General features: G+C 57.5%; 1 protein-coding gene across 2 annotated transcripts; it reads right to left on the bottom strand.

Annotated features, from left to right (window-relative positions):
- Positions 1-797: 797 nt before the first annotated feature.
- On the bottom strand, positions 798-17,797 carry CCDC61 (coiled-coil domain containing 61). 2 transcript variants are annotated; one of them, XM_073321581.1, is made up of 14 exons: positions 17,722-17,797; positions 12,971-13,159; positions 12,420-12,502; positions 11,879-12,042; positions 10,886-11,038; positions 10,178-10,394; positions 9,081-9,163; positions 6,670-6,917; positions 5,875-5,953; positions 5,226-5,350; positions 4,858-4,936; positions 4,140-4,206; positions 3,143-3,215; positions 798-2,327 (listed from the first exon to the last, which is right to left on the bottom strand). In XM_073321581.1, the coding sequence occupies exons 2-14, from the start codon at positions 13,116-13,118 to the stop codon at positions 2,230-2,232; spliced, it is 1,617 nt and encodes a 538-aa protein (XP_073177682.1). In that variant the 5' UTR covers positions 13,119-13,159; positions 17,722-17,797; the 3' UTR covers positions 798-2,229. The 2 variants fall into 2 exon arrangements, with proteins under 2 accessions (XP_073177682.1, XP_073177683.1); XM_073321582.1 differs by having other exon boundaries at positions 17,674-17,759.
- Positions 17,798-19,836: the final 2,039 nt, after the last annotated feature.

The raw sequence follows: 19,836 nt of genomic DNA, 5'->3' as shown, positions 1-19,836 counted from the left end.
CTGCTCTGCGGTATCTGAAATAAAGGAGGGCACAGACCATGGCCAGAAAGACACCCAGTGATCACCCAGACCGGAGAACCCCAACCCAGCCGTTCCAGCAGCCAGCCCCTAGCTGGGGGTCGAGCTAGGGCTGAATGTTGAGATGTGTTCAGTCTTGATGGAGAGAATCCAAGTGATGGAGAAATCCCCCCTCCCCCCAGAGGAATTGCTCCAATGGTTATTCACCCTCATTATTAAAAATTTGCACCTTATTTCCACTCTGCATTTGTCTTATGTCAGCTCCCATCATTGATCCCATTTTACCTTTGTCTGCTGGGTTGAGGAGCCTTCTACTCTCAGAACTCTCCTCCCCATGGAGTGCAGACAAACTGGGAAACCAAGTCACCCCCAACCTGTCCCTTGGCTAAACTAAATCAATTGAGCTTCTTTGGTGTCTCGCTAGGCGGCAGGTTTCTCAGTAACACGGAGCCATGCTAGAGGATGGTGGTTCAAAGCCTGCATTCCTATCACAAAACCACAGCCCTAGAGACTGACTTACACCCCCACAAGACAGGCTGAAGGCTCACTGCGCTTTGGGCTCCAGGCCTTTAACCTTCACTAGCCCTCACATTCTCTGCAGATGTGTAAGTGGAACGAAAACTAGCCTGTTGTGTGTCAAATCCCCTCTACTGTTCCCAGCTGATGGCAATTCTCCTTTGGCTCAAGGGACGGGGCTTCGGTGGCATGAGCCAAATTCCATCCCCACCATCGCTGGCGCAGGGTGGAGCAGAGGCACGGGAGGGGATCAGCAGCCGGCGGGAAGTTAGAAAGGTTTATTTACAACAGGGATCATCACACAACACAGCAGAGCAACATCATGTAAGGGGATGGGGCGCACACAGGATCACAACACAAACACCTGCCGCCCACTGGGGCGCTGAGAGGAACCAGATACCACTCAGGGGCCAGCACTGCCAGATTAACCGTGGATGCCGCTACTGTCTTGTTCGTGGAGTGAACCGGAGAAGTGGGGGGACCAGATCCCATAGCAGACAGGGCTGCTGAGGCATGGGGCTTTTAGCTCTAACAGCTGAATGCCCAGTGCTGAGCTGGTCCAAGGCTCCTCCAGGCCCATCAACCAGGCAGGAGGCTTAGAGCAGCTGAGGGACCAATGGCCAAAGGTCTCCTGAAGCCCCGTGTGCTGCCATGAAACCAGATGAGGGGGAGCACAGAGGACGCTCCCCCAGCCACTCAGACACGGGAGATTTCACGCACCAACGTTAAAAGCAGTTCAAGCCGCTGGAACAGCCAGAGACTGAACACTAGCTCGCTCGTTTCACTGTCTCCAGGCACGACCAGCTCAAGGAGCCAGAGGCTGGTGCCTCTCCCTGCTCACTCTCTCCCGGGTGCTCAGATCAGGGGATTGAGCGCAGGGCAGCCTGCTCGCCTAGGCAGGCAAACTGGCCGCAAGGCATCCTACCCTCTCGGCTGCTGTGGTGGGACGTGGTTAGCTAGGAGCAGCTGGTGCAGGGAGAGGGCTTGGCAAGATCAGACCGTGCCACAGAAGCAGGTAAGTGCCGTCCCTGTCTGGAGCTTGCTTGGCCTGTGTGTTAAGAAGCTGCCCCCCTTCCCTCACCGATTGCAGGCTTCCAGCTTCCCCACATCAGGCTGCTAAATCTGAGCTAAACAGGAGAGAGAAGGTGGAGTTGTGGGGGCTAGAAGAGGGTCCCATCAGCCTGTTGAAATCTCCATAGGACCCTCCACTCCGCAGTGGCCTTCCCCTTCCCAGAGGGGGTCAGAAATCCACAAGCCACAGTGGGGCAGGCGCCTCCTAGCTGCCACCAATGTGAAGGGAGTCACTCCCAGGAGGAAATGTCCCATGATCCTTTGCTCCTGGGCTACTTGGGTACAACTACAAAGCCACCTGCCTTCTGTCCAGCCCGTGGGGGTGGGGATTTCTGATGGGAACAAGCTATGGGGGAACTAAGATCCTGAGCCCCCACTCCCAAATATCCACCTTGCTAATCTTCTATTGTCCAGCCTGGAGTAGAGCCCTGTCCTGCCCAGAGACAGCAGGGCAAAGGGTCCCTGTGGGAGAGAGACGTCTTGGCTTGGTCCATGGGAGCACCAAGGGAGGGAGGGCTCCAAGGCCTGGTTGCTTGGCCCACCTCTCCAGGCCCCCCTGCAAGCAGTGTGGAGGGCTCCGAGCCTGGGCCGCGTGCCTGCCCTCCCCCTCTCAGACTCCACTGGCTACGTCCTGGTGTCCAGGTTGTTCATGTACTCCTGCAGGGCCTGCAGCCGGGCGTCGATCTCAGACAGGTCGGCCGACGGCTCATCATACAGGTTCTCTGTCATAGGAGACGAGCATTCGTTGGCTGGGCCCTGCGATCACCGGGCCAGCCCCACACTCTAGTCCCCAGTCCCCTGGTGAGCCGGGACCATGAACGCCATAGCCTCAGGAGTGAGGAACTGCTCAACAGGGAACCTCTCTCCGGCCCTGTGAGCAATATCAGAGGGCTCAAGGCCAGGCAGAGGGAAGCTGGGTATGAGAGGGAACTTTTGAGGGAGGAAAGGTTTGGGGGAAGCCAGGGCATGTGTGCAGGGATCGAAGAAACCGTATCACAGAATATCAGGGTTGGAAGGGACCTCACGAGGTCATCTAAGTCCAACCCCCTGCTCAAAGGGGGACCAATCCCCAATTTTTGCCCCAGATCCCTAAATGGCCCCCTCAAGGATTGAACTCATAACCCTGGGTTTAGCAGGCCAATGCTCAAACCACTGAGCTATCCCTCCCCCATAGTCTGCAGAGAACCGTGGGCTGCTCCAGAAGGATTTGCCTCTGCTGAAATGCAGCCACCTCTGGGGTGGAGTGTGGCAGCTGTTTATATCGGGGCTGGGAGTGAAAGTAGCTTGTCCAGTTGAAGCTCCAAGGCACATGGAATTTGGCAGCACTCTAGGGCTAGGAGTCCTGCTCATGGGAAAAGGGCCAGAGGCCTCCGTAACTGTGGTGGGGACAAACTGAGTGAAACAAGGCATCCAGATGACAGGAAGTCTAAGCAGCAGGGCAACTGCTCGTGCCATGACGGGGCCCTGGGGTCAGCCCAGACTGCGAGGGGAGAGCACCCCCTGCTGAGCCCACACTCTGCAGCCCAGCCCAGCTCACCTTTATCCACTCGCTTGCTCGCAGTGGGGGTGCTGGCCAGGCGTTTCCTGCGGCCGGCATCCGTTCGAGGAGCCTGCAGGGAGAGGAGAAAGCTGCAGGGTCGTCTCCCAGCTGATCCCCCACTCCCACTCCCACCCCGTCCCCGCCAGCGCCCCACTTCATCCAGGAATTACCAGGGCTGTCCGAGACAAAACCAAGCTGACTGGGGCAGAGTCCCGTTCCCTGCTGACACATTTATTCCCAGGGTGCAGGGAAAACGGGACACCTGGGATCTGGACCGCAGCCAGTCAGCGGCAGAGGTGGGAACAGCCTCCAGGTGTCCTGGCTCCCAGCCCCCCTGCTCAAACCACGAGACCCCACTCCCCTCCCAGTGCCAGGGATAGAACCCAGGAGTCCTGGTCCCCTGATCTAATCATGAGACCCCGCTCCCCTCCTATAGCTGAGGCTAGACCCCAGGAGACCAGGCACCCAACCCCCACTTTAACCACTCAGCCCCTCCCTCATCACAGCCCCTCCCCCTCCCAGATTCGCCCGATGCTCTCTGACCTACTCCAGGTCATTTAGCACTGAAGGCAGAGGGACTGCCTTGTAGCAGCTGGGTGGGGAGGGAGACCCCAGCACCCCCTGACTGGCGGCGACTTGGAGCCCTGAGCTGGCTTCCTGCAGGAGGGAAAGGGAACCCGTTGTCTCCACGTCGCCCCCCTCTGGCTGGAGCATGCATGGAGCTGTGAGGAATCATGTCCTCAGCCAGAAGCTCTCAGCATGGGCTCCAGCATGGGCTTTGCCCCCACAGAGAACAGGCCACACCAGCCCCGGGGGCCCCCACCTTTGTCTCATGCACACAGGGATCTGGAGCAAGATGCCTGCTGCCCGGAGGGCCTGTGGGCTGCGGCACAGCCAGGGCGGCACAATGGGGCCCGTGTCCCACCAGGCCCTGGCTTACCTCCCACCCAGGCTAGTTGAGAGGCGCCCTGACAGGGGACAAAGAAACACTTACCCCGGTGGGGCCGTTCCAGGAGGAGGAACTCAATGGCTTCCTACCTCTGGGTGCCCGCCGCCTGCCCCTGCCGGAGAGAGAAGGAAGAAGGCCGCGGTGATGGGGCAGCGCTCCACCAGTTAGCAGCCTGCAGCACCAGGCAGCAGCTGGCTCGGATCCCTGCTCCCGTGGCTAGCAGGGGTGTGCTGTGATGGAGAGGCCAGGTACTTGTCCCTGGGGGGAGTCGTGCCACTCAGACACCTCCCTATGCGGCACCAGGGCCCCACCGTGGCAGCTCCAGGGTAAGCCAGCTCCCGTACCCCCAGGCATCAATCTCTAGTCTCTGGCATCTCAGGAGTCCCCACAGCCACCAGCTCCCACCCGCCGGGAGGGCCTGGCCCAGCTTCCAAGAGAGGCCTCCAACTGTGGGTGCCCACCCCTGGCGCCCCTGAGCGTGGCGTGCTGAAGTGCTGAGTGGCCTGCGTGCTAGACGGAGGCAATGGGAGCTGCTGCTGCTCAACCCTCCAATAATCAGGCCCCAAAACAGAGATCACGTCTCAAAAGTTGGGTCAAAATGACTTGCCAAAGCAAGTAAGTGGCAGAGCTAGGATAGAACCCAGGGGTCCTGGCTTCCAGCCCCCCTGCTCTAACCACGAGATCCCACTCCCCTCCCAGAGCCAGGGAGAGAACCCAGCCCCCCTGCTCTCCCTGTCCCAGTAGCAGATTGTGATTTCGTTACCTTAGGGGTACCGGCTCGGAGTAATCATCCGCTTCGCTGCCCGAGCTTGCTGAAGAGCGCTGGCTGCGGAAGCTCTCCACTGTGAGAGTGAGAGACAGTAAAGGGGAACTCAGTCCTGGCAGGGGGATCTCCAGAGCCCAGCGTCCCTGCCCCCCAAACCCTCCCACACACACGCACTGCTACAACGCACCTCACTGGGGAAGTTCACGTCTAGCATGGGCTTTCCCAATACCTGCTCCAGCCTTTATCAGCTGGTCCCCGGAGAAGGGACACCCCAGGGGCTGGGAGATGTGGCCATGGGGCTCCCAGGCAGTGGCAAGCCCAGTGCAGTATCCCACCCCGGAGACATTCCTGGTCCCAGGACGTACCCGACGAGCTGCGACCGCGACTCCTGCCCAGGCTGTCTCTGCTGAAGGCTGCCAGGCCCCGGGAGTGGGAGCGGCCCCAGCTGCCGGGCGGTGCATCACCCGCGCCCCGCCGGATCCGTCGCTGGCTGCGCCCAAGGGAAGAGGGTTATGTGCAGAAGCCGGCATCTCGCGACCTGAAGCTTCCTTGCCAAAACGGGCTGCCTGCCCCTGAAATGCAGCCACCTTTGGGGTGCGGCAGGCATGCAGCTCGTGGCAGGAAGGGAAGGGGACCGCAGGGAAACAGAGGACTGGGACCCCGAAGCTGCCACCACGGCCCTTGCTAAACCAGCCAAAATCCTTAAATGGGCCCTGGGGCTCCAAGATCTCGGTGGGTTTCAGATGTCACATGGCGTTCCTGCCATTGGAGCCGTGTCAATGCCTCCTGATTAACCCTTGTGGCTCCCACACTCCTGATTAACCCTCCCTCCCTGAGGACGGCGGAAGGGCTCAGATTCGGGGGGGCAACGCCCATCAGAGCACTGGCAAGAGTCCACTTCCCAGGCAGCACAGGGGCCACTGAACGCGGCAGCTAGAGGTGGAAACCCGTGGCCCCGAACACCCCCCACCTCCACCCAGAAGATCAGGGTGTCCCTGGGGGGCAGGGACTTACTTTTTCAGTTCAGCCTCCTTCTGCTTCCGCTCTTTGGCCTTCACAAAGGCCGTGGGGTCGAAGCGTGGCGGCCGGGTGCCTGGGAAAGGGGAGACCGGCAGCGGGGTCAAGGGCGGGGGCTGCTGCTGCCACACCTGGGATCTGAGACGGGGAGGGAGGGGCTGCTGCCGCCTTGCCTGGGATCCAAGATGGGGGTGGGGTAGGGGTGCCAAGGGCAGGGGGTGTTGCTGCCACCCTTGAGATCTGATCACCCTGCAGTGCAGGGTGAGTAAACGAGAGCCCTGGGATGGTCTCCCTTCCCAGAATGGGCACAGCACGGGCAACAGCAGCCCTGCCCAACACAGTCCCCTCCCCACCTTGATGGGGCAAGACGGGTGTTTGGTCCCCCTGGTCTATTCAGCTCTCGGCTGAGGCTGCTGACTGGGGCTGCCTGAGGTGGACCCCACGCCGGTTGGCTAGGAACTGGGCTGAGGCCCCAGGCCCCCAAATCTCATGTCACACTGGGGACCAAGGCCCAGCACGCTGGTCATCACAGTGAGAAGTGGCTCGGAACCAGCCACCTGGAGGAGAAAGGCTGGGTAGACCCTTCCCCACCCCTCCAAACTGTTCAGCATTCAGCTGCAGGAACTGGGGCGGGAGGGGGATTGCTACCTCCCCCGCATCACTGCATGTGACCAAGGTTCTCACCTTGCTTGGAGACATCTCTGTCGGAGCGTGGGAAGGACAACCTAGGGTCCCCAGGCCCTGTGATCTGGGCAGGGGACCCGCCCAATGGCTCCTCTCCTACCCCCTCACCTGTGGGTGATGGTGACTGGCGAGGGAGTCGGGTCTGGCTCCCGCCACGCCCTTCTCTGGACGTGGAGCGTGGCCGGTTCACTGGCCAGGCCCCGCCACACTCCCGGGAGTTGGAGCGCTCCCTGGAGGTGGAGCGTCGCTCCTCTCGGGCCATGGCTGCAGCGCTGCTCCGGCCCGGGGCAGCGTGACTGAAGCCACGGGAGGACGCCGATCGGTTCTGAGGGGATGGGCCGGTGGGGGTTAAGCGCCTGGAAAAACAGGAGGGAGCAGTCAAAGTCCTAGATGTGAAGGACAGACGGGCCTGTTCGGGTCATCCAATCTGGCCTCCTGCCTCACACTGGCCACAGAATCCCCCTAGGTATCCCTGCATCCAGCCCAGATCTGACAGTCGCCACAGCAGAGATATCCAATGTCAGTGAAAGTCTCCAAGCCCTGGAGCACTCCCTATCCCCATCACTGGGTCAGTGGTTCCAATGGTCAATTCCCCTCCCCGTTAAACACTGGCGCCTTATTCCAAGCCTGAATCTGCCTAGCTTCAGCTCCAGCCACTGATCTTGTTCTGCCTTTGTCTGCTGGACTGAAGAGCCTCCCCTCTCAGAAATCCCCCCCGTGCCACAGGTTCACTGCTCTGTGCCGGCAGCTCTCGCCAGCCCTGACAAACTCACTGCACAGACCAGATGATCTGTGTCTAAATGGTGCCATGGGAGGTATCACGCACAAACGGTAACACGCTGGTCCTGAAAACCAGGGCGTAGTGGGGGCACGAAGGGTTATCAAAGTGCATTAGATTTCCGAAAATGCGTTCGGCAAGCAACACATAAACCTAATCTGCCCTAGACAAAGGAACGTGTATTTGCTTGTCTGACCAGCCTGGTGGCCAGGCAAAGGCAACACACGGTCATTTACATATAAGGTAAACAAAGCTAACGAGCAGGAAGAAGACAGCCTGACACCTAGGCTCCAGCAGAGAAAGGGGTCTGGGCTTACTCGCGAACAGCACGTTTCCAAGGTTTACTGGGCTCTAACACGTGGGGGAGGGAACTCAGGAAGCCAGGCTGAAGGAAGACGGGTGAGAAAACGTCTTTGAACAAACATGTTGAAACATCTTTGAACAAGTCTCTCATGACTTAAGTTAGACTGAAGCCTTAGAATTGTATTCTTCTGTTTGGTTGTAACCATTTGTGTCTTTATGCCTTAGACTTGGTATCCCTTAAACTGGTGTCCTTTTCTTAATACACCTGTTTTATTTTTCCCATAACCCAGCTCAGAGCTTGGATTGAAACAGAGGATTTGTTAACCCCACTAAGGTAACAAGCGGCTGTGGACGGGCTCTTTAAAGGAGCAGCGAGCTTGGTACGGTTCTGTGAGCATGACAGTAAGGAGGAAGGGGGCACTGCAGAGAGACATCTCTGGGGGACTTGGGAATGGGGATCACTGGCAGGGCCCGGGTGAGTTTGCCGGCGGGGCAGACATGCCAGCGTGCCCGGGAGCTAATACAGTTTAGCAGCAGCAAAGCTCCCACTTGCTGAGGCCGAGAGGGGTAACACAGTAACTTACAGCTCTGGGAACCCCAGAGGCTTGTCACACCTGCCCAAGGAGGTGCTGACAAACTGGGATTGCGTCACCTCTGAACCATCTCGGGGATAAACTAAACAGATCCAGCACACAGCTCTCATGTTCACAGGCAGGTTTTCCAGCCCTCGGCTCGTCCTCATGGCTCCTTCTGAATCCTGTTTAATCCTTTCGGATGTGTGGACACCAGAACGCGACCCACGCTCCAGTGATGGGCTCGCTAATGCTGGATACAGACATGGCCCTGCCACCCCACTCCTCCTCAATATCGCCCCCCCTTAGACCACCAAGGGTCATGCTCCCCGCTTAGCCCCAGCATCGCCCTGGGAGCTCCTGGTTAGCTGGTTCCCACCATGGCCCCTTGATGCTTTTCAGAGTGACTGCTTTCCAGGACACAATCCCCCAGCTCACAAACATGATCTACATTCTGTGTCCCTAGGTGCCATCAAAAAGATGCAGCCACCAGGGCTGGCTCTGCCCTGCAGAAGCCCCACTGACCCAACAAGACAGCCGTGACTAAGGACTGATGTCCCCCATCCTCCTTACCCTGTCCCCTAGCAGGAGATCTCATGCGTCAGAACATATTACAATCCCTGCAGAGTACGGGAAGGAATCTTCCAGCATCACACAACTGGCCAGACGCATTATGGGGGTTTGATCCTTCCTCTGTAGCATCAGCGATCCGCTAATACCAGGGGACCAGTATTTAAAGCCAGTGGGCAAAACCTGGGCTCGAGTATCAACAGAGGGGCCAGGATCCTTAGACAGGTGAATGAAAAGCATCTCCTTCAACCCCGCCTAGGGTCCTGATCCAGCCTAGAGCAGCTGGCATCACTCACCCTTTCTTGTATAAGGCCAGCTCATTGGTCAGACTCTTCACTCGGACCCGGAGGCTCCTCTCCGATGCTTTCACCTCCGCCAGCTGCAAGGAAGGGGAAGAAATCTCATTTCTTCAGCTGCTGGACATGCTCTGGAACGGGCCCACGAAATCGACCCAAAAGACAGTCTTGCAGCGCAGACAGACAATGGAATCTGGGCAGGGCTACATGACTGCCAGCAACATTCCCCTTCACTTCCTGCCCTGAACTGGGGTGCCATGGTGTTGTGTTAAACAGCTGCCATGGTCCACCCCAGAGGTGGCTGCATTTCAGTGGTGGGCAAGTGAGCCCTGTATAGAGTCAAGGGCTTTGGAATCGTCGGGTATACGGTGCTATGTAAGATCTCAGGGTAATAATTATTACTAGGGCTGTCAAACAATTTTAAAAAAATTAATCAAAGTTTTAATCCCACTGTTAAACAATAACAGAATACCATTTATTTAAATATTTGTGGATGTTTTCTACATTTTCAAATATATTGATGTCAGTTACAGCACAGAATACAAATACTTGATACTATTTTTTATTACAAATGTTTGAACTGTAAAAAAGATAACCGAGGCATGGAGAGTGGTAGCAACTTGCCTAAGGTCACACAATGAGTCAGTGGCAGAGTCAGGTTTAGAACCCAGGAGCCCTAGCTCCCAGCCCCCCTGCTCCAACCCCACTTCCCTCCCAGAGCTGGAGCTAGGACCCAGGAGTCCTAATTCCCAGCCCCCTGCTCTGACGACTAGACCCCACTCCCCTCCCATGCTGCTTCCACTAAGGGTCGTCTCTCCTTCAGATCTTCGCCTTTAGGAAGCTCTACCTCCACAGCTGAGGAATTTGGAGTCCTGACTTCTCGTCTATGGGGGCGATGTCACACCAGCATTGGGGGAAGGGCTGGAGGAAGAGAAAAGGGGCTGTCGCACCAGGAGGCGTGTGGGGAGGCCGTCATACCAGTGCCAGGTTGGGTGCGGGGCCCTACCTGGGCAATGCTGTTACACCATCACCTAAATGGGGACGGAGGGGGGGGTTGCCCTGGTGCCAGGGCCCAGCCGAGGGGTTCACTACCCCACCTCGTCAGCCAGCTGCCGGTTCTCCTGCAGGCGCTTGCTGGCCGCTCGCTGGTGCTTGGTTCGCTCCTTCAGCAGCTCCTCCTCCAGGCTCTGGACAATCTTCTTCAGGATCTTCACCTCCTTCCCGGCGCTGCTCTTGCTGGAGAGCTTCAGATCCTCCTGCAGCCCGAGCAGGGCCGACTCCACCTCCTGCTTCTCCTCCAGCACCCGGCCCAGCCTGAGGAGGCAGAGACACGCACAGGCAGGGCTCAGGGGGCGCAGCGGGCAGAGAAGGAGGCAGGGGATCAGCACTGCCAGTAGGAGGCGCTGTGACACATGACGCTTACTGTACATAGCGAATCCCCTCATGGCAGCAGACCTCAGAGCACTGGACAAACATTAATTCACACTTAGGTCCCGTTTTACAGAGGGGAAACTGAGTCACGGAGAGACGTGGTTTACTCCAGGTCACCCAGTGAGTCAGTGGCAGAGCCCAGAACAGAACCCAGGAGTCCTGGCTCCCAGGCCCTCTGTAGTAATACCCAGACCTCTCTCCTCCCTTAGTGTCAGTCTGAAGCACGGAGCTGGTATTCTCATTTGCATAGTGGATCGGCTGGGACAGCTGACTGTGCCCCAAGTCGTCCACAGGGGCAGCTGCTCGAGACAGCCTGGGGGGAGGAATCAGCTCAACGCCGAGGCTCCCGTCACCCTGTCCCTCCCCTCACTCACTCATCCCGCAGCCGGCGGATCTCCGCATCCCGGAAATCCCTGCCTGGTTTGGCCTTCAGCACAGCCAGCTCCTCCTTCAGCTCCCTGATGACCTTCTGCAGCGCTACAGGGTCTGGCTTGCCCACATAGGGCAACGGGAGGGGGTAGTGGATCCTGTGGAAAAGCAAGAGGCAGGGGCAGCTGGGATCAGCACGTGCCCTGAGGTTGCTACAGTCACATGGCTACACATCCCCCTCTATCACCCCTCCCCTCCAGTTAGATTAATAGCTAGAATTAATTAGACTAGAAGATCACAGTGGTCCCTTCTGCTATTAATCTGACCCCCTAGTTAACCCAGCCAGAGACCTGCCCTGAACTAATTCCACTTTGAGCTAGAGCAGATCTCTCTGACAAATATCCGACTGTGATTGAAAATTGCCAGGGATGGAGACTCCACCATGACCCTTGCCAAGCTGTTCCAATGGCTAATTACGGTTAACAGTTTGAGCCTGATTTCCAGCCTGAATTTGTCTAGCTTCAGCTTCCAGCCATTGGATCCTGTAAGACCTCTGTCTGCTACCTTGAAGAGTCCTGAACAAATATTTGTTCCCCAGGTAGGTACCGATAAGACTGGGATCAAGTCACCATTAACCTTCTCTTTGTTAAGCTAAACAGATGGAGCTCCTGGAGTCTCTCACTATAAGGCAGGGTTTCTAAGCCTTCAGTCATTCTTGTGGCTCTTCTCTGACCTCTCTCGATTTATCAACATCCTTCTCGAGTTGCGGACACCAGAGAGGGACATGGGATCCCAGCAGTGATCGCATCAGAGCTAAATCCAGAGGGAAAATACCCTCTCTGCTCCTACGTGAGATCCCCCTGGTGATGCAGCCCAGGACTGCGGCAGCCGTTTTGGCCAAGGTGTTGCACTGAGAGAGGCCTTCACCTGATGATCCACCACTAAGCCCAAGCTGCTGCTGTCTTCCTAGTCCACCCACCGCTCCGAGCTGCCCTTACCTGTCAAACTCGACGGAGTAGATGAGGATGAGATAGCGCTTGGAGCTCAGCAGCGAGGACTTGGAAGCAGAGGGCGCGTGCCTCGGGCCCACCCCAATCTTCCGGCTCCTCAGCGCCTCCAGGTCAGTGTAGGTGAGGAGGTCCAAGGTGACCGACTCGCTGCTCTGCGGGGGGGAGGGGGCAGGAGACGCGCTGACTCAGAGGGACGCACCAGCCCAGTCCTTCGTGCTGCACTCACAGTGAGGGAGGTGGTGGTGGGGATAGAGTGTGGCTGGCCATGGGGCTGCCCCGAAAGAGGACAGCTCCCACCATGCCACTCTGCACTAGAGCGAGTGACAGCAGTCCAGCGGGATGGGGTGGGCATGCGAGGCAGCTGGCTGTTACAGCCAGCTCCATTTTTCCACAGAACAGGAGGGACCCTTGGGCTCCTAGTGAGCTGTCCAGTGAGACCCATGGCAGCCCAGATCCCCTTCTCCCATTGCCTTTGGGCCAGGTGCATGTGCCCCAGGGGAATGTTAGCCATGAGCTCTGCAGGCCTCACCTGGCTCAGGGCAGACTCCAGCATGCTGCAGAAGATCCCAAACTGCTTGAAGTTCCCGGTCTTGTGAGTTAAATCTTCAATGACTGGGAGCAAATGAAACAGGGAGAGACCGTTGTCAGGCAAGGTCAGGCTCAGCTCCCCCCAGGAGTCTGGGACTCCCAGCCCTCTGAGCGTATCACTGGACTGCACTTCTTCTGGGAACTGGAAGGAAACCCAAGAGTCCTAGACACTCCCCTGCTCTATCCACTAGACCCCACTCCCTCTCAGAGCTGGGGATAGAACCCAGGAGTCCTGGACTCCCAGCCCCCTGCTCTAACCACGACACCCCTCCCGCGGCTGGGGATAGAATCCAGGAGTCATAGAATCATAGAATATCAGGGTTGGAAGGGACCTCAGGAGGTCATCTAGTCCAACCCCCTGCTCAAAGCAGGACCAATCCCCAATTTTTGCCCCAGATCCCTAAATGTCCCCTGGCCCTTGTTGCTCCCTCCCCCAGCTGATACAGCCCTCACAGGGGGTGACCCATGTAATGGGCTTGGCAGGACACTCACAGGCAGCATCAAACTCTCCTCTCCACTGATCAGTGGTGAGCCGGTCCTCCACTTCCACCTCCAGGACGCTCCCGTTCACAGTCATCCTCACAACGTGCTCCGTGCCACGGAAGACGTAGTCAGCCTGAAGCCCCTGCAGCTTGGCCATGGTGAGCCCTCAGTGCTCTGGCCCTGCGTTCCCAGGCAACCCTGCGGCCAGAGAGGGAGTTCACAGGAATTGAGATTGACACTCAGGAGCCCGGGACTAGGATGGCAGGGGGCTGTGGGGTGGGAATGAGAAGCATGAGGAGAGTGGGGGGCGAAGCCCAAGGCTGCGGGTCAGCATTGTGGGGCATGGCAATGAAGGGAGCCCAGGGCTGGGATGCTAGGGGGAATGTGGGTCAGGATTGAAGGGCATGGAAGAGCTGTGTGTGGAGGGAGCCCAGGGTTTGGGCACAGGTGGCTGCAGATTGGGCCTGAGGGGCGCTGGCAGAGCTCCGGGGGGAGGGGGGGAGGAGGGGGGAGCCCAAGGCTGGGACAGCAGCAATTGAGTGAGGGAACAGGGTCGGGACTGAGGGGCAGCAGCCCGTACAGCACCACGCTGCAAGTTACACTATCCCGTGGGAACGGATCAGATGTCAGGCCTAGCTGGGCCTGTGTGTCTGTCTCCTTCCTCTGTTAGTTCAGGACTTGCTCCAGCCACCCATGGCAGAGTACCCCATGCTGGGGAATTCCATCCCTCAGATCCAGAGCGCTTTCCGCAAAGACTCGGCCTGTTCAGATAACACACACGAGCCCCGGACTGTCCTGTCACTGGGCGTGTACAGCCTACTCCACTAACAAGGTGACCGTGATCCTTGGAAGTGTAAGCAGGGGAATAGCAAGGTGTAGAGTCTCTAGGTGATGTCTTTGGCTTTAGTGAAACCAAAAGGATGCTCACAAATTGGAGAGGGTTCAGAAGAGAGCTGCTGGACTGTTTCCAGATCTGGGGAACCTGCCTCATAGCAAAAGATTAAGGGCTTCTCTATGCAGGGACACTCACCGAAATAGCTCTTCTGGTGTAGTTATTTGAATATAAGTCTCCCCATCAACACTTTTGTTTCCAAAATACAAATGCCTTATTCCAATATATCTTAATCCACTCTTATTCCAGAATACGAGTGTCCACATGGGGATTTACACCAAAGTCACTACTCCAGAATCAGTATTTCAGTAAGTGCAGACAAGCCCGAAGGAAGCTCAATCTGTTTAATCCAAGATTAAGCGGTGACTTGACCCTGGTGGTCGGCACCTCCAAGGGGAGGAGATCTCTGAGAGTAGGCAGCTCTTTATACCAGTTGACAAAGGCAGCCCGAGATCCAGTGGCTGAAGCTGGACAAATTCAGGCTAGAAATAAGGCACAATCTTTTAACAAGGAAGTTAACTACTCACTGGGACAACACACCCAGAGACAAGAGAGATTCTCCATCACTTGGGGTCCTTTAATCAAGCGTGGGTATCTTCTTGAAAGATCTGCCATAGCGCACACCAAAATGGTGGACTTGATACAGAGATTACTGGGGGTGTGATGCTCCCGCTGGGGCTCGGCAGGAAGTCACACTGGATGAACAGAATGGTCCTTTCTGGCCACAAAATCTACAATTCTGTTCACCAGCAGGAAGCACAGGCCAAGCCCATGAGCCGGCGCAGCGGCAACGTAGATTAGAACCACTGCGCACATGCGCCGGGGAGCGGAGTTCCCCGGCAGCGAGGGCTGTAGCCCAGGCAGGCTCAGGTGTTTTTCAAACTGCGTTGTCTGACTGTACTACAGGTCCCACCGCTGGTCCTGGGAAGTGACAGCAAAGGCAATGTTTGTCCAACCTGCTCTTACAAAGCTCTAATGATGGAGATTCCACAATCTCCCCAGGCAATTTATTCCAGTGCTTCACCACCCTGCAACACAGCCTGGTACAACTGCACTGACCCAATGCTCTAGGACAGAGGTTCTCAAACTGTGGTCTGCAAGCTCCATTCAGGTGGTTCATGGATAGTTCCCTCTCAGGTGCATGCCTGGGTGACCGCAGACAAGAGAATGAAGGGTGGGGGAGAGAGGGAGAGACTTCTCTCCTTCCCAGCCCCAGCTCAAGCTCAGGGGCTGCTGTGGTGGGGGAGAGAGGGCACAGCCATCGCATTAGAAAGGTAAGACTACTGAGATTAAAATACGAGTTGGGAGCTTTTATTTGTAGAACCACTTTTATCCAAAGCGCTTTACAATAATTAGCTAACGGTACAAACAACATTTGGGAAGACCCTTAAGTGCTCCACTGAGACCCGCAGCAATTTTCAAGTGGTCTGCGAAAAAAAAAGTTTGAGAACCACTGCTCTAGGGCCGAGCGAGTGGTTGGGTGCTTGCCGGGGCTGCTGTCCAGCTGGGAAAGCAGCAGACCTGACAGGGCTATGCCAGAGGTTCCCAACTCTTTCCATACCAGAGTCCACCCTCCCAGTACAGCAAGGGCCAGAGCTCCCCACCCCCTGCCGCCTCTGCTCCCAGGAGAACAACCCTTGGAGGAAGCTGGCTGCAGCTTCTCCCAGCTGAGAACAGGCTGGCTGCATCCGAGCTGTAGCCGTGATGGCTCCACTCACTCTCAAAGCCAGGTACAGAGGCGGCAAGCAGGGCTGCTGCTGCCCCACCACTAGGTGTAGAGGGAGGCAAATGCCACCACGGAAAGGGCAGAGCTGCTGCTCTGGGGCTGCCTCCTGGCTCCCACCAGCCCAGAGGGGATCCGCCACGCAGCACTGTCCCCCACCTGTCACACAGCTCCATCCTGACCCACACGGCTCATTTCTTAGTGGACGTGACTAGGAAGGTGCATGGAAGGCCAGAGTATAAACAGGGGCTTAACAAGCAGCGTGCTGGGGTCAGGATGTCTGTCATAGCTACGATACGCAGGAGCACGCTGGTGCTACGGCCCATGGAAGAGATGAACCGGGAACGTTATACCTGGACAGAGCAGGCTGTACGGGGACCGGCTCCCCAAAAGTGACCGTGCTCATCCCGAAGCCGGTGACGCCGTGTACCGCTCTGAACGCAGGTGTTATTAGAGTTAGTAAAAACGTCGCAAAAAGAAAAGGAGGACTTGTGGCACCTTAGAGACTAACCAATTTATTTGAGCATAAGCTTTCGTGAGCTACAGCTCACTTCATCAGATGCATACTGTAGAAAATACAGAAAATACTGGTAATAGGGGTGGGGGGAGAGAAAACCTTTTGTAGTGGTAAACACCCATTTTTTCATGCTTTGTGTGTATAAAAAGATCTTCTACACTTTCCACAGTATGCATCCGATGAAGTGAGCTGTAGCTCACGAAAGCTTATGCTCTAATAAATTGGTTAGTCTCTAAGGTGCCACAAGTCCTCCTGTTCTTTTTGCCAATACAGACTAACACGGCCGCTCCTCTGAAACCAGTAAAAATGCCGTAGTAGGTGTAACTTTGGTGCGCCCTCTACCCGCCCCCTTCATTTGCGTCTGATAAGCTCAGCATAGCTTCGCAGCAGGCCAAATAAAGGCACCTGAGTCGGACCCAGTTCTTGGGGAACCCCAACAATGGCAAATGTGGGGGCAGGTGGTCAACCCCCCCCCCAAAAAAAACCCAACCCCTCACCCCTGGCTGCCCCAAACCCTGGTACCGTGGGGTGCGGAGAGGTGCTGGGTGAAGAACAGGGACTCGGGGGGGGGGGATACCGGGCAGGGGAGCCCCATGGCAGGGAGGTGCACGGGGGGGAGCAGCAATGGGGGACCCCATGGGAAGGGGTTTAGGGAAAGGGAAGCTAGGGGACAGGAAATAGCAATGCCCTCCCCGGGCATGGAGGGAAACTCGGGGGGAGGGGGGGATCCGGAGGTCACAAACCAGGAGGGAGGTCACGTGCCAGGGAGTCCCCATGGGGGGGAGGGAGTTCCGGGGGGGGGGACGCTATGGGGGAGGGGGCACCAGGGGATCACGTGCCAGGGGATCCCCACGGGGGGAGGGGGTTCCGGGGGGCTCCCCCACGGGGGGAGGGGATGCAGGGGGATCACGTGCCAGGGGATCCCCACGGGGGGAGGGGGTTCCGGGGCTCCCCCACGGGGGGAGGGGATGCAGGGGGATCACGTGCCAGGGGATCCCCACGGGGGGAGGGGGTTCCGGGGGGCTCCCCCACGGGGGGAGAGGGTGCAGGGGGATCACGTGCCAGGGGATCCCCACGGGGGGAGGGGGTTCCGGGGGGCTCCCCCACGGGGGGAGGGGGTGCAGGGGGATCACGTGCCAGGGGATCCCCACGGGGGGAGGGGGTTCCGGGGGGCTCCCCCACGGGGGGAGGGGATGCAGGGGGATCACGTGCCAGGGGATCCCCACGGGGGGAGGGGGTTCCGGGGGGCTCCCCCACGGGGGGAGGGGATGCAGGGGGATCACGTGCCAGGGGATCCCCACGGGGGGAGGGGGTTCCGGGGCTCCCCCACGGGGGGAGGGGATGCAGGGGGATCTCGTGCCAGGGGGTCCCCACGGGGGGAGGGGGTTCCGGGGGGCTCCCCCACGGGGGGAGGGGGTGCAGGGGGATCACGTGCCAGGGGATCCCCACGGGGGGAGGGGGTTCCGGGGCTCCCCCACGGGGGGAGGGGATGCAGGGGGATCTCGTGCCAGGGGGTCCCCACGGGGGGGGAGGGGTGCTGAGGGGGCACTATAGGGGAGGGGGCTCGGGGGATCACGTGCCTGGGGGAGTCTCCACGGAGGGGGCCGATACAGGCCCGGGTCACTCACCGCCTCGGCCGCCGGCTCAGCCCAACCGCCGCCTCCCCTGACAGGACCCTGCCCCGCAGCGCCCCGCTCCGCTCCCATTGGCTGCCGACAAACCGCCGCCGGCGGGCCATTGGCTCGAAGCCTCTGTCTGTCACATGCAAGGCCCGCCTCCTCCGCCAAGCCTGCGCGGCCACTGGTTTTCAGCGGCCGTCCATCAACCGCAGAACCCTCCCACCCCTCGCCGACTAACACTCAGAGTTTCCATTGGGTCCCCACTGGCTGCCAATCCCCCTCACAGTCCCGCCCACTCAGAACCCGCCTCTTTCATCCAGCCCAGCCCGATCATTGGCTGTTCTTCGCCGTCAGTCCCAATGTACTTCTCGGGAGCCGGGAGCCGCAGGGCGAGGGCCTCTAGTGGCTGCTCGGCGCATTGCACCCGGCCTGGCCCCTGGAGCTCCAGGCGGGCGCTTTGGAGCGCGGGGTTGTGAGTTCGAGCTCACCGAGGGGCCGCTCCTCTAAATCCCTGTCCTGGCTGTCTGGGCTGGGAACCAAAGCGGGATCAGAGCATCAGCCTCGGCGGAGCGACTGGGGACAGGATAAGAGATAGTGCAGATGACACTGAAGTGGGAGGAGTGGTAGATACGCCGGAGGGCACCACCAGGCTGCTCCCCAGCTAGCAAACCCCTGGGAGAAGGGGTTTCCCACTGGGAATTCTCATGGCCAGGGCAGCCCTGTCACCCCATCACAGGCCCATTGTATGCTCAGAGATCTGAGTTCTCTTTAGTAACAAGCCTCTCACCTTCCTGGCTACCGAAGACAACTTCAAAGTGTATAACGGCTCCAGTGACCTCTGCCTGAGTCTGCAGCCAGCCTGAAACAGGAGCTCCAGCTCTTTTGTGTGAGTTGTTAACAACTGAGGCTTAAAAAGGTCACAGTTCTCAACTATTTTGCTGCTGATTAAACCTGCACACTATGCACATCAGCGAGTGACTGGGCAAAACTGAAGCTTATAGATGGAGCTTGGGTTGTGGGGGCAGAGCACCACTTTCCTCCCCCACCATCCCATTCCCTGCATCTCTGTCACACGCAAGGATGTCCTGGCTTTGCGGTGGCCAGCACAGTATCTAGGCAATTTGCTAGGGAAATATCTCAGGTTTTAGGGTGATTCCCTTGGGAGATGCTGCTTTGGATTTGGCCCCATTGTGATCTGATCTAGCATCCTTGCAGGGACCCCTGTCACCCCTCAACCCCCCCACCCCCCTCAGAAAATTAGAACAGCCATACTGAGTCAGATCAAAGGTCCATCTAGCCCAGTGTCCTGTCTTCCGACAATGGCCAATGCCAGGTGCCCCAGAGGGAAGAAACAGAACAGGTCATCATCAAGTGATCCATCCCCCATTCCCAGCTTTGGGCAAACAGAGGCTAGGGGCACCATCCCTGCCCATACTGGCTGATAGCCATTGATGGAGCTATCCTCCATGAACTTATCTAGTTCCTTTTTGAACCCTGTTATAATGTTGGCCTTCACAACATCCTTTGGCAAAGAGTTCCACAGGTTGACTATGCATTGACTTCCTTTTGTTTGTTTTAAATCTGCCTATTTATTTCACTGAGTGACCCCTAGTTCTTGTGTTACAAGAAGGAGTAAATAACACTTACTTATTAACTTTCTCCACACCAGTCATGATTTTATAGACCTCTATCTCATCTCCCCTTAGTTGTCTCTTTTCCAAGCTGAAAAGTTCCAGTCTTATTAATCTCTCCTCATGCGGAAGCTGTTCCATCCCTCTAATCATTTTTGTTGCCCTTTTCTGAACCTTTCCCAATTCCAATATATCTTTTTTGAGATGGGGTGACCACATCTGCATGCAGTATTCAAGATGTGGGCGTACCATGGATTTATACAGAGGCAATATGATATTTTCTGTCTTATTATCTCTCCCTTTAGTGGTTCCCAACATTCTGTTGGCTTTTTTGACGGCCGCTGCATGCTGAGTGGATGTTTTCAGGGAACTATCCACAATGACCCCAAGATCTCTTTCTTGAGTGGCGACAGCTAATTTAGACCCCATCATTTTGTATGAATAGTTGGGATTATGTTTTCCAGTGTGCATTACTTTGCATTTATCACCACTG

This window comes from Lepidochelys kempii, chromosome 23, assembly GCF_965140265.1.
Source record: "Lepidochelys kempii isolate rLepKem1 chromosome 23, rLepKem1.hap2, whole genome shotgun sequence".
Lineage (NCBI taxonomy): Eukaryota > Metazoa > Chordata > Testudines > Cheloniidae > Lepidochelys > Lepidochelys kempii.
This window is presented reverse-complemented; position numbering and strand designations above follow the sequence as displayed.

Coding starts and splice junctions, on each gene's coding strand:
- CCDC61 (XM_073321581.1), bottom strand. CDS start 13,118: ATGGCCAAGCTGCAGGGGCTTCAGGCTGACTACGTCTTCCGTGGCACG. Junction 11,039..11,878: donor TACTCCGTCGAGTTTGACAG/GTAAGGGCAGCT, acceptor GCTTTTCCACAG/GATCCACTACCCCCTCCCGT. Junction 10,395..10,885: donor ATCCGCCGGCTGCGGGATGA/GTGAGTGAGGGG, acceptor CTGCCTCCTCAG/GCTGGGCCGGGTGCTGGAGG.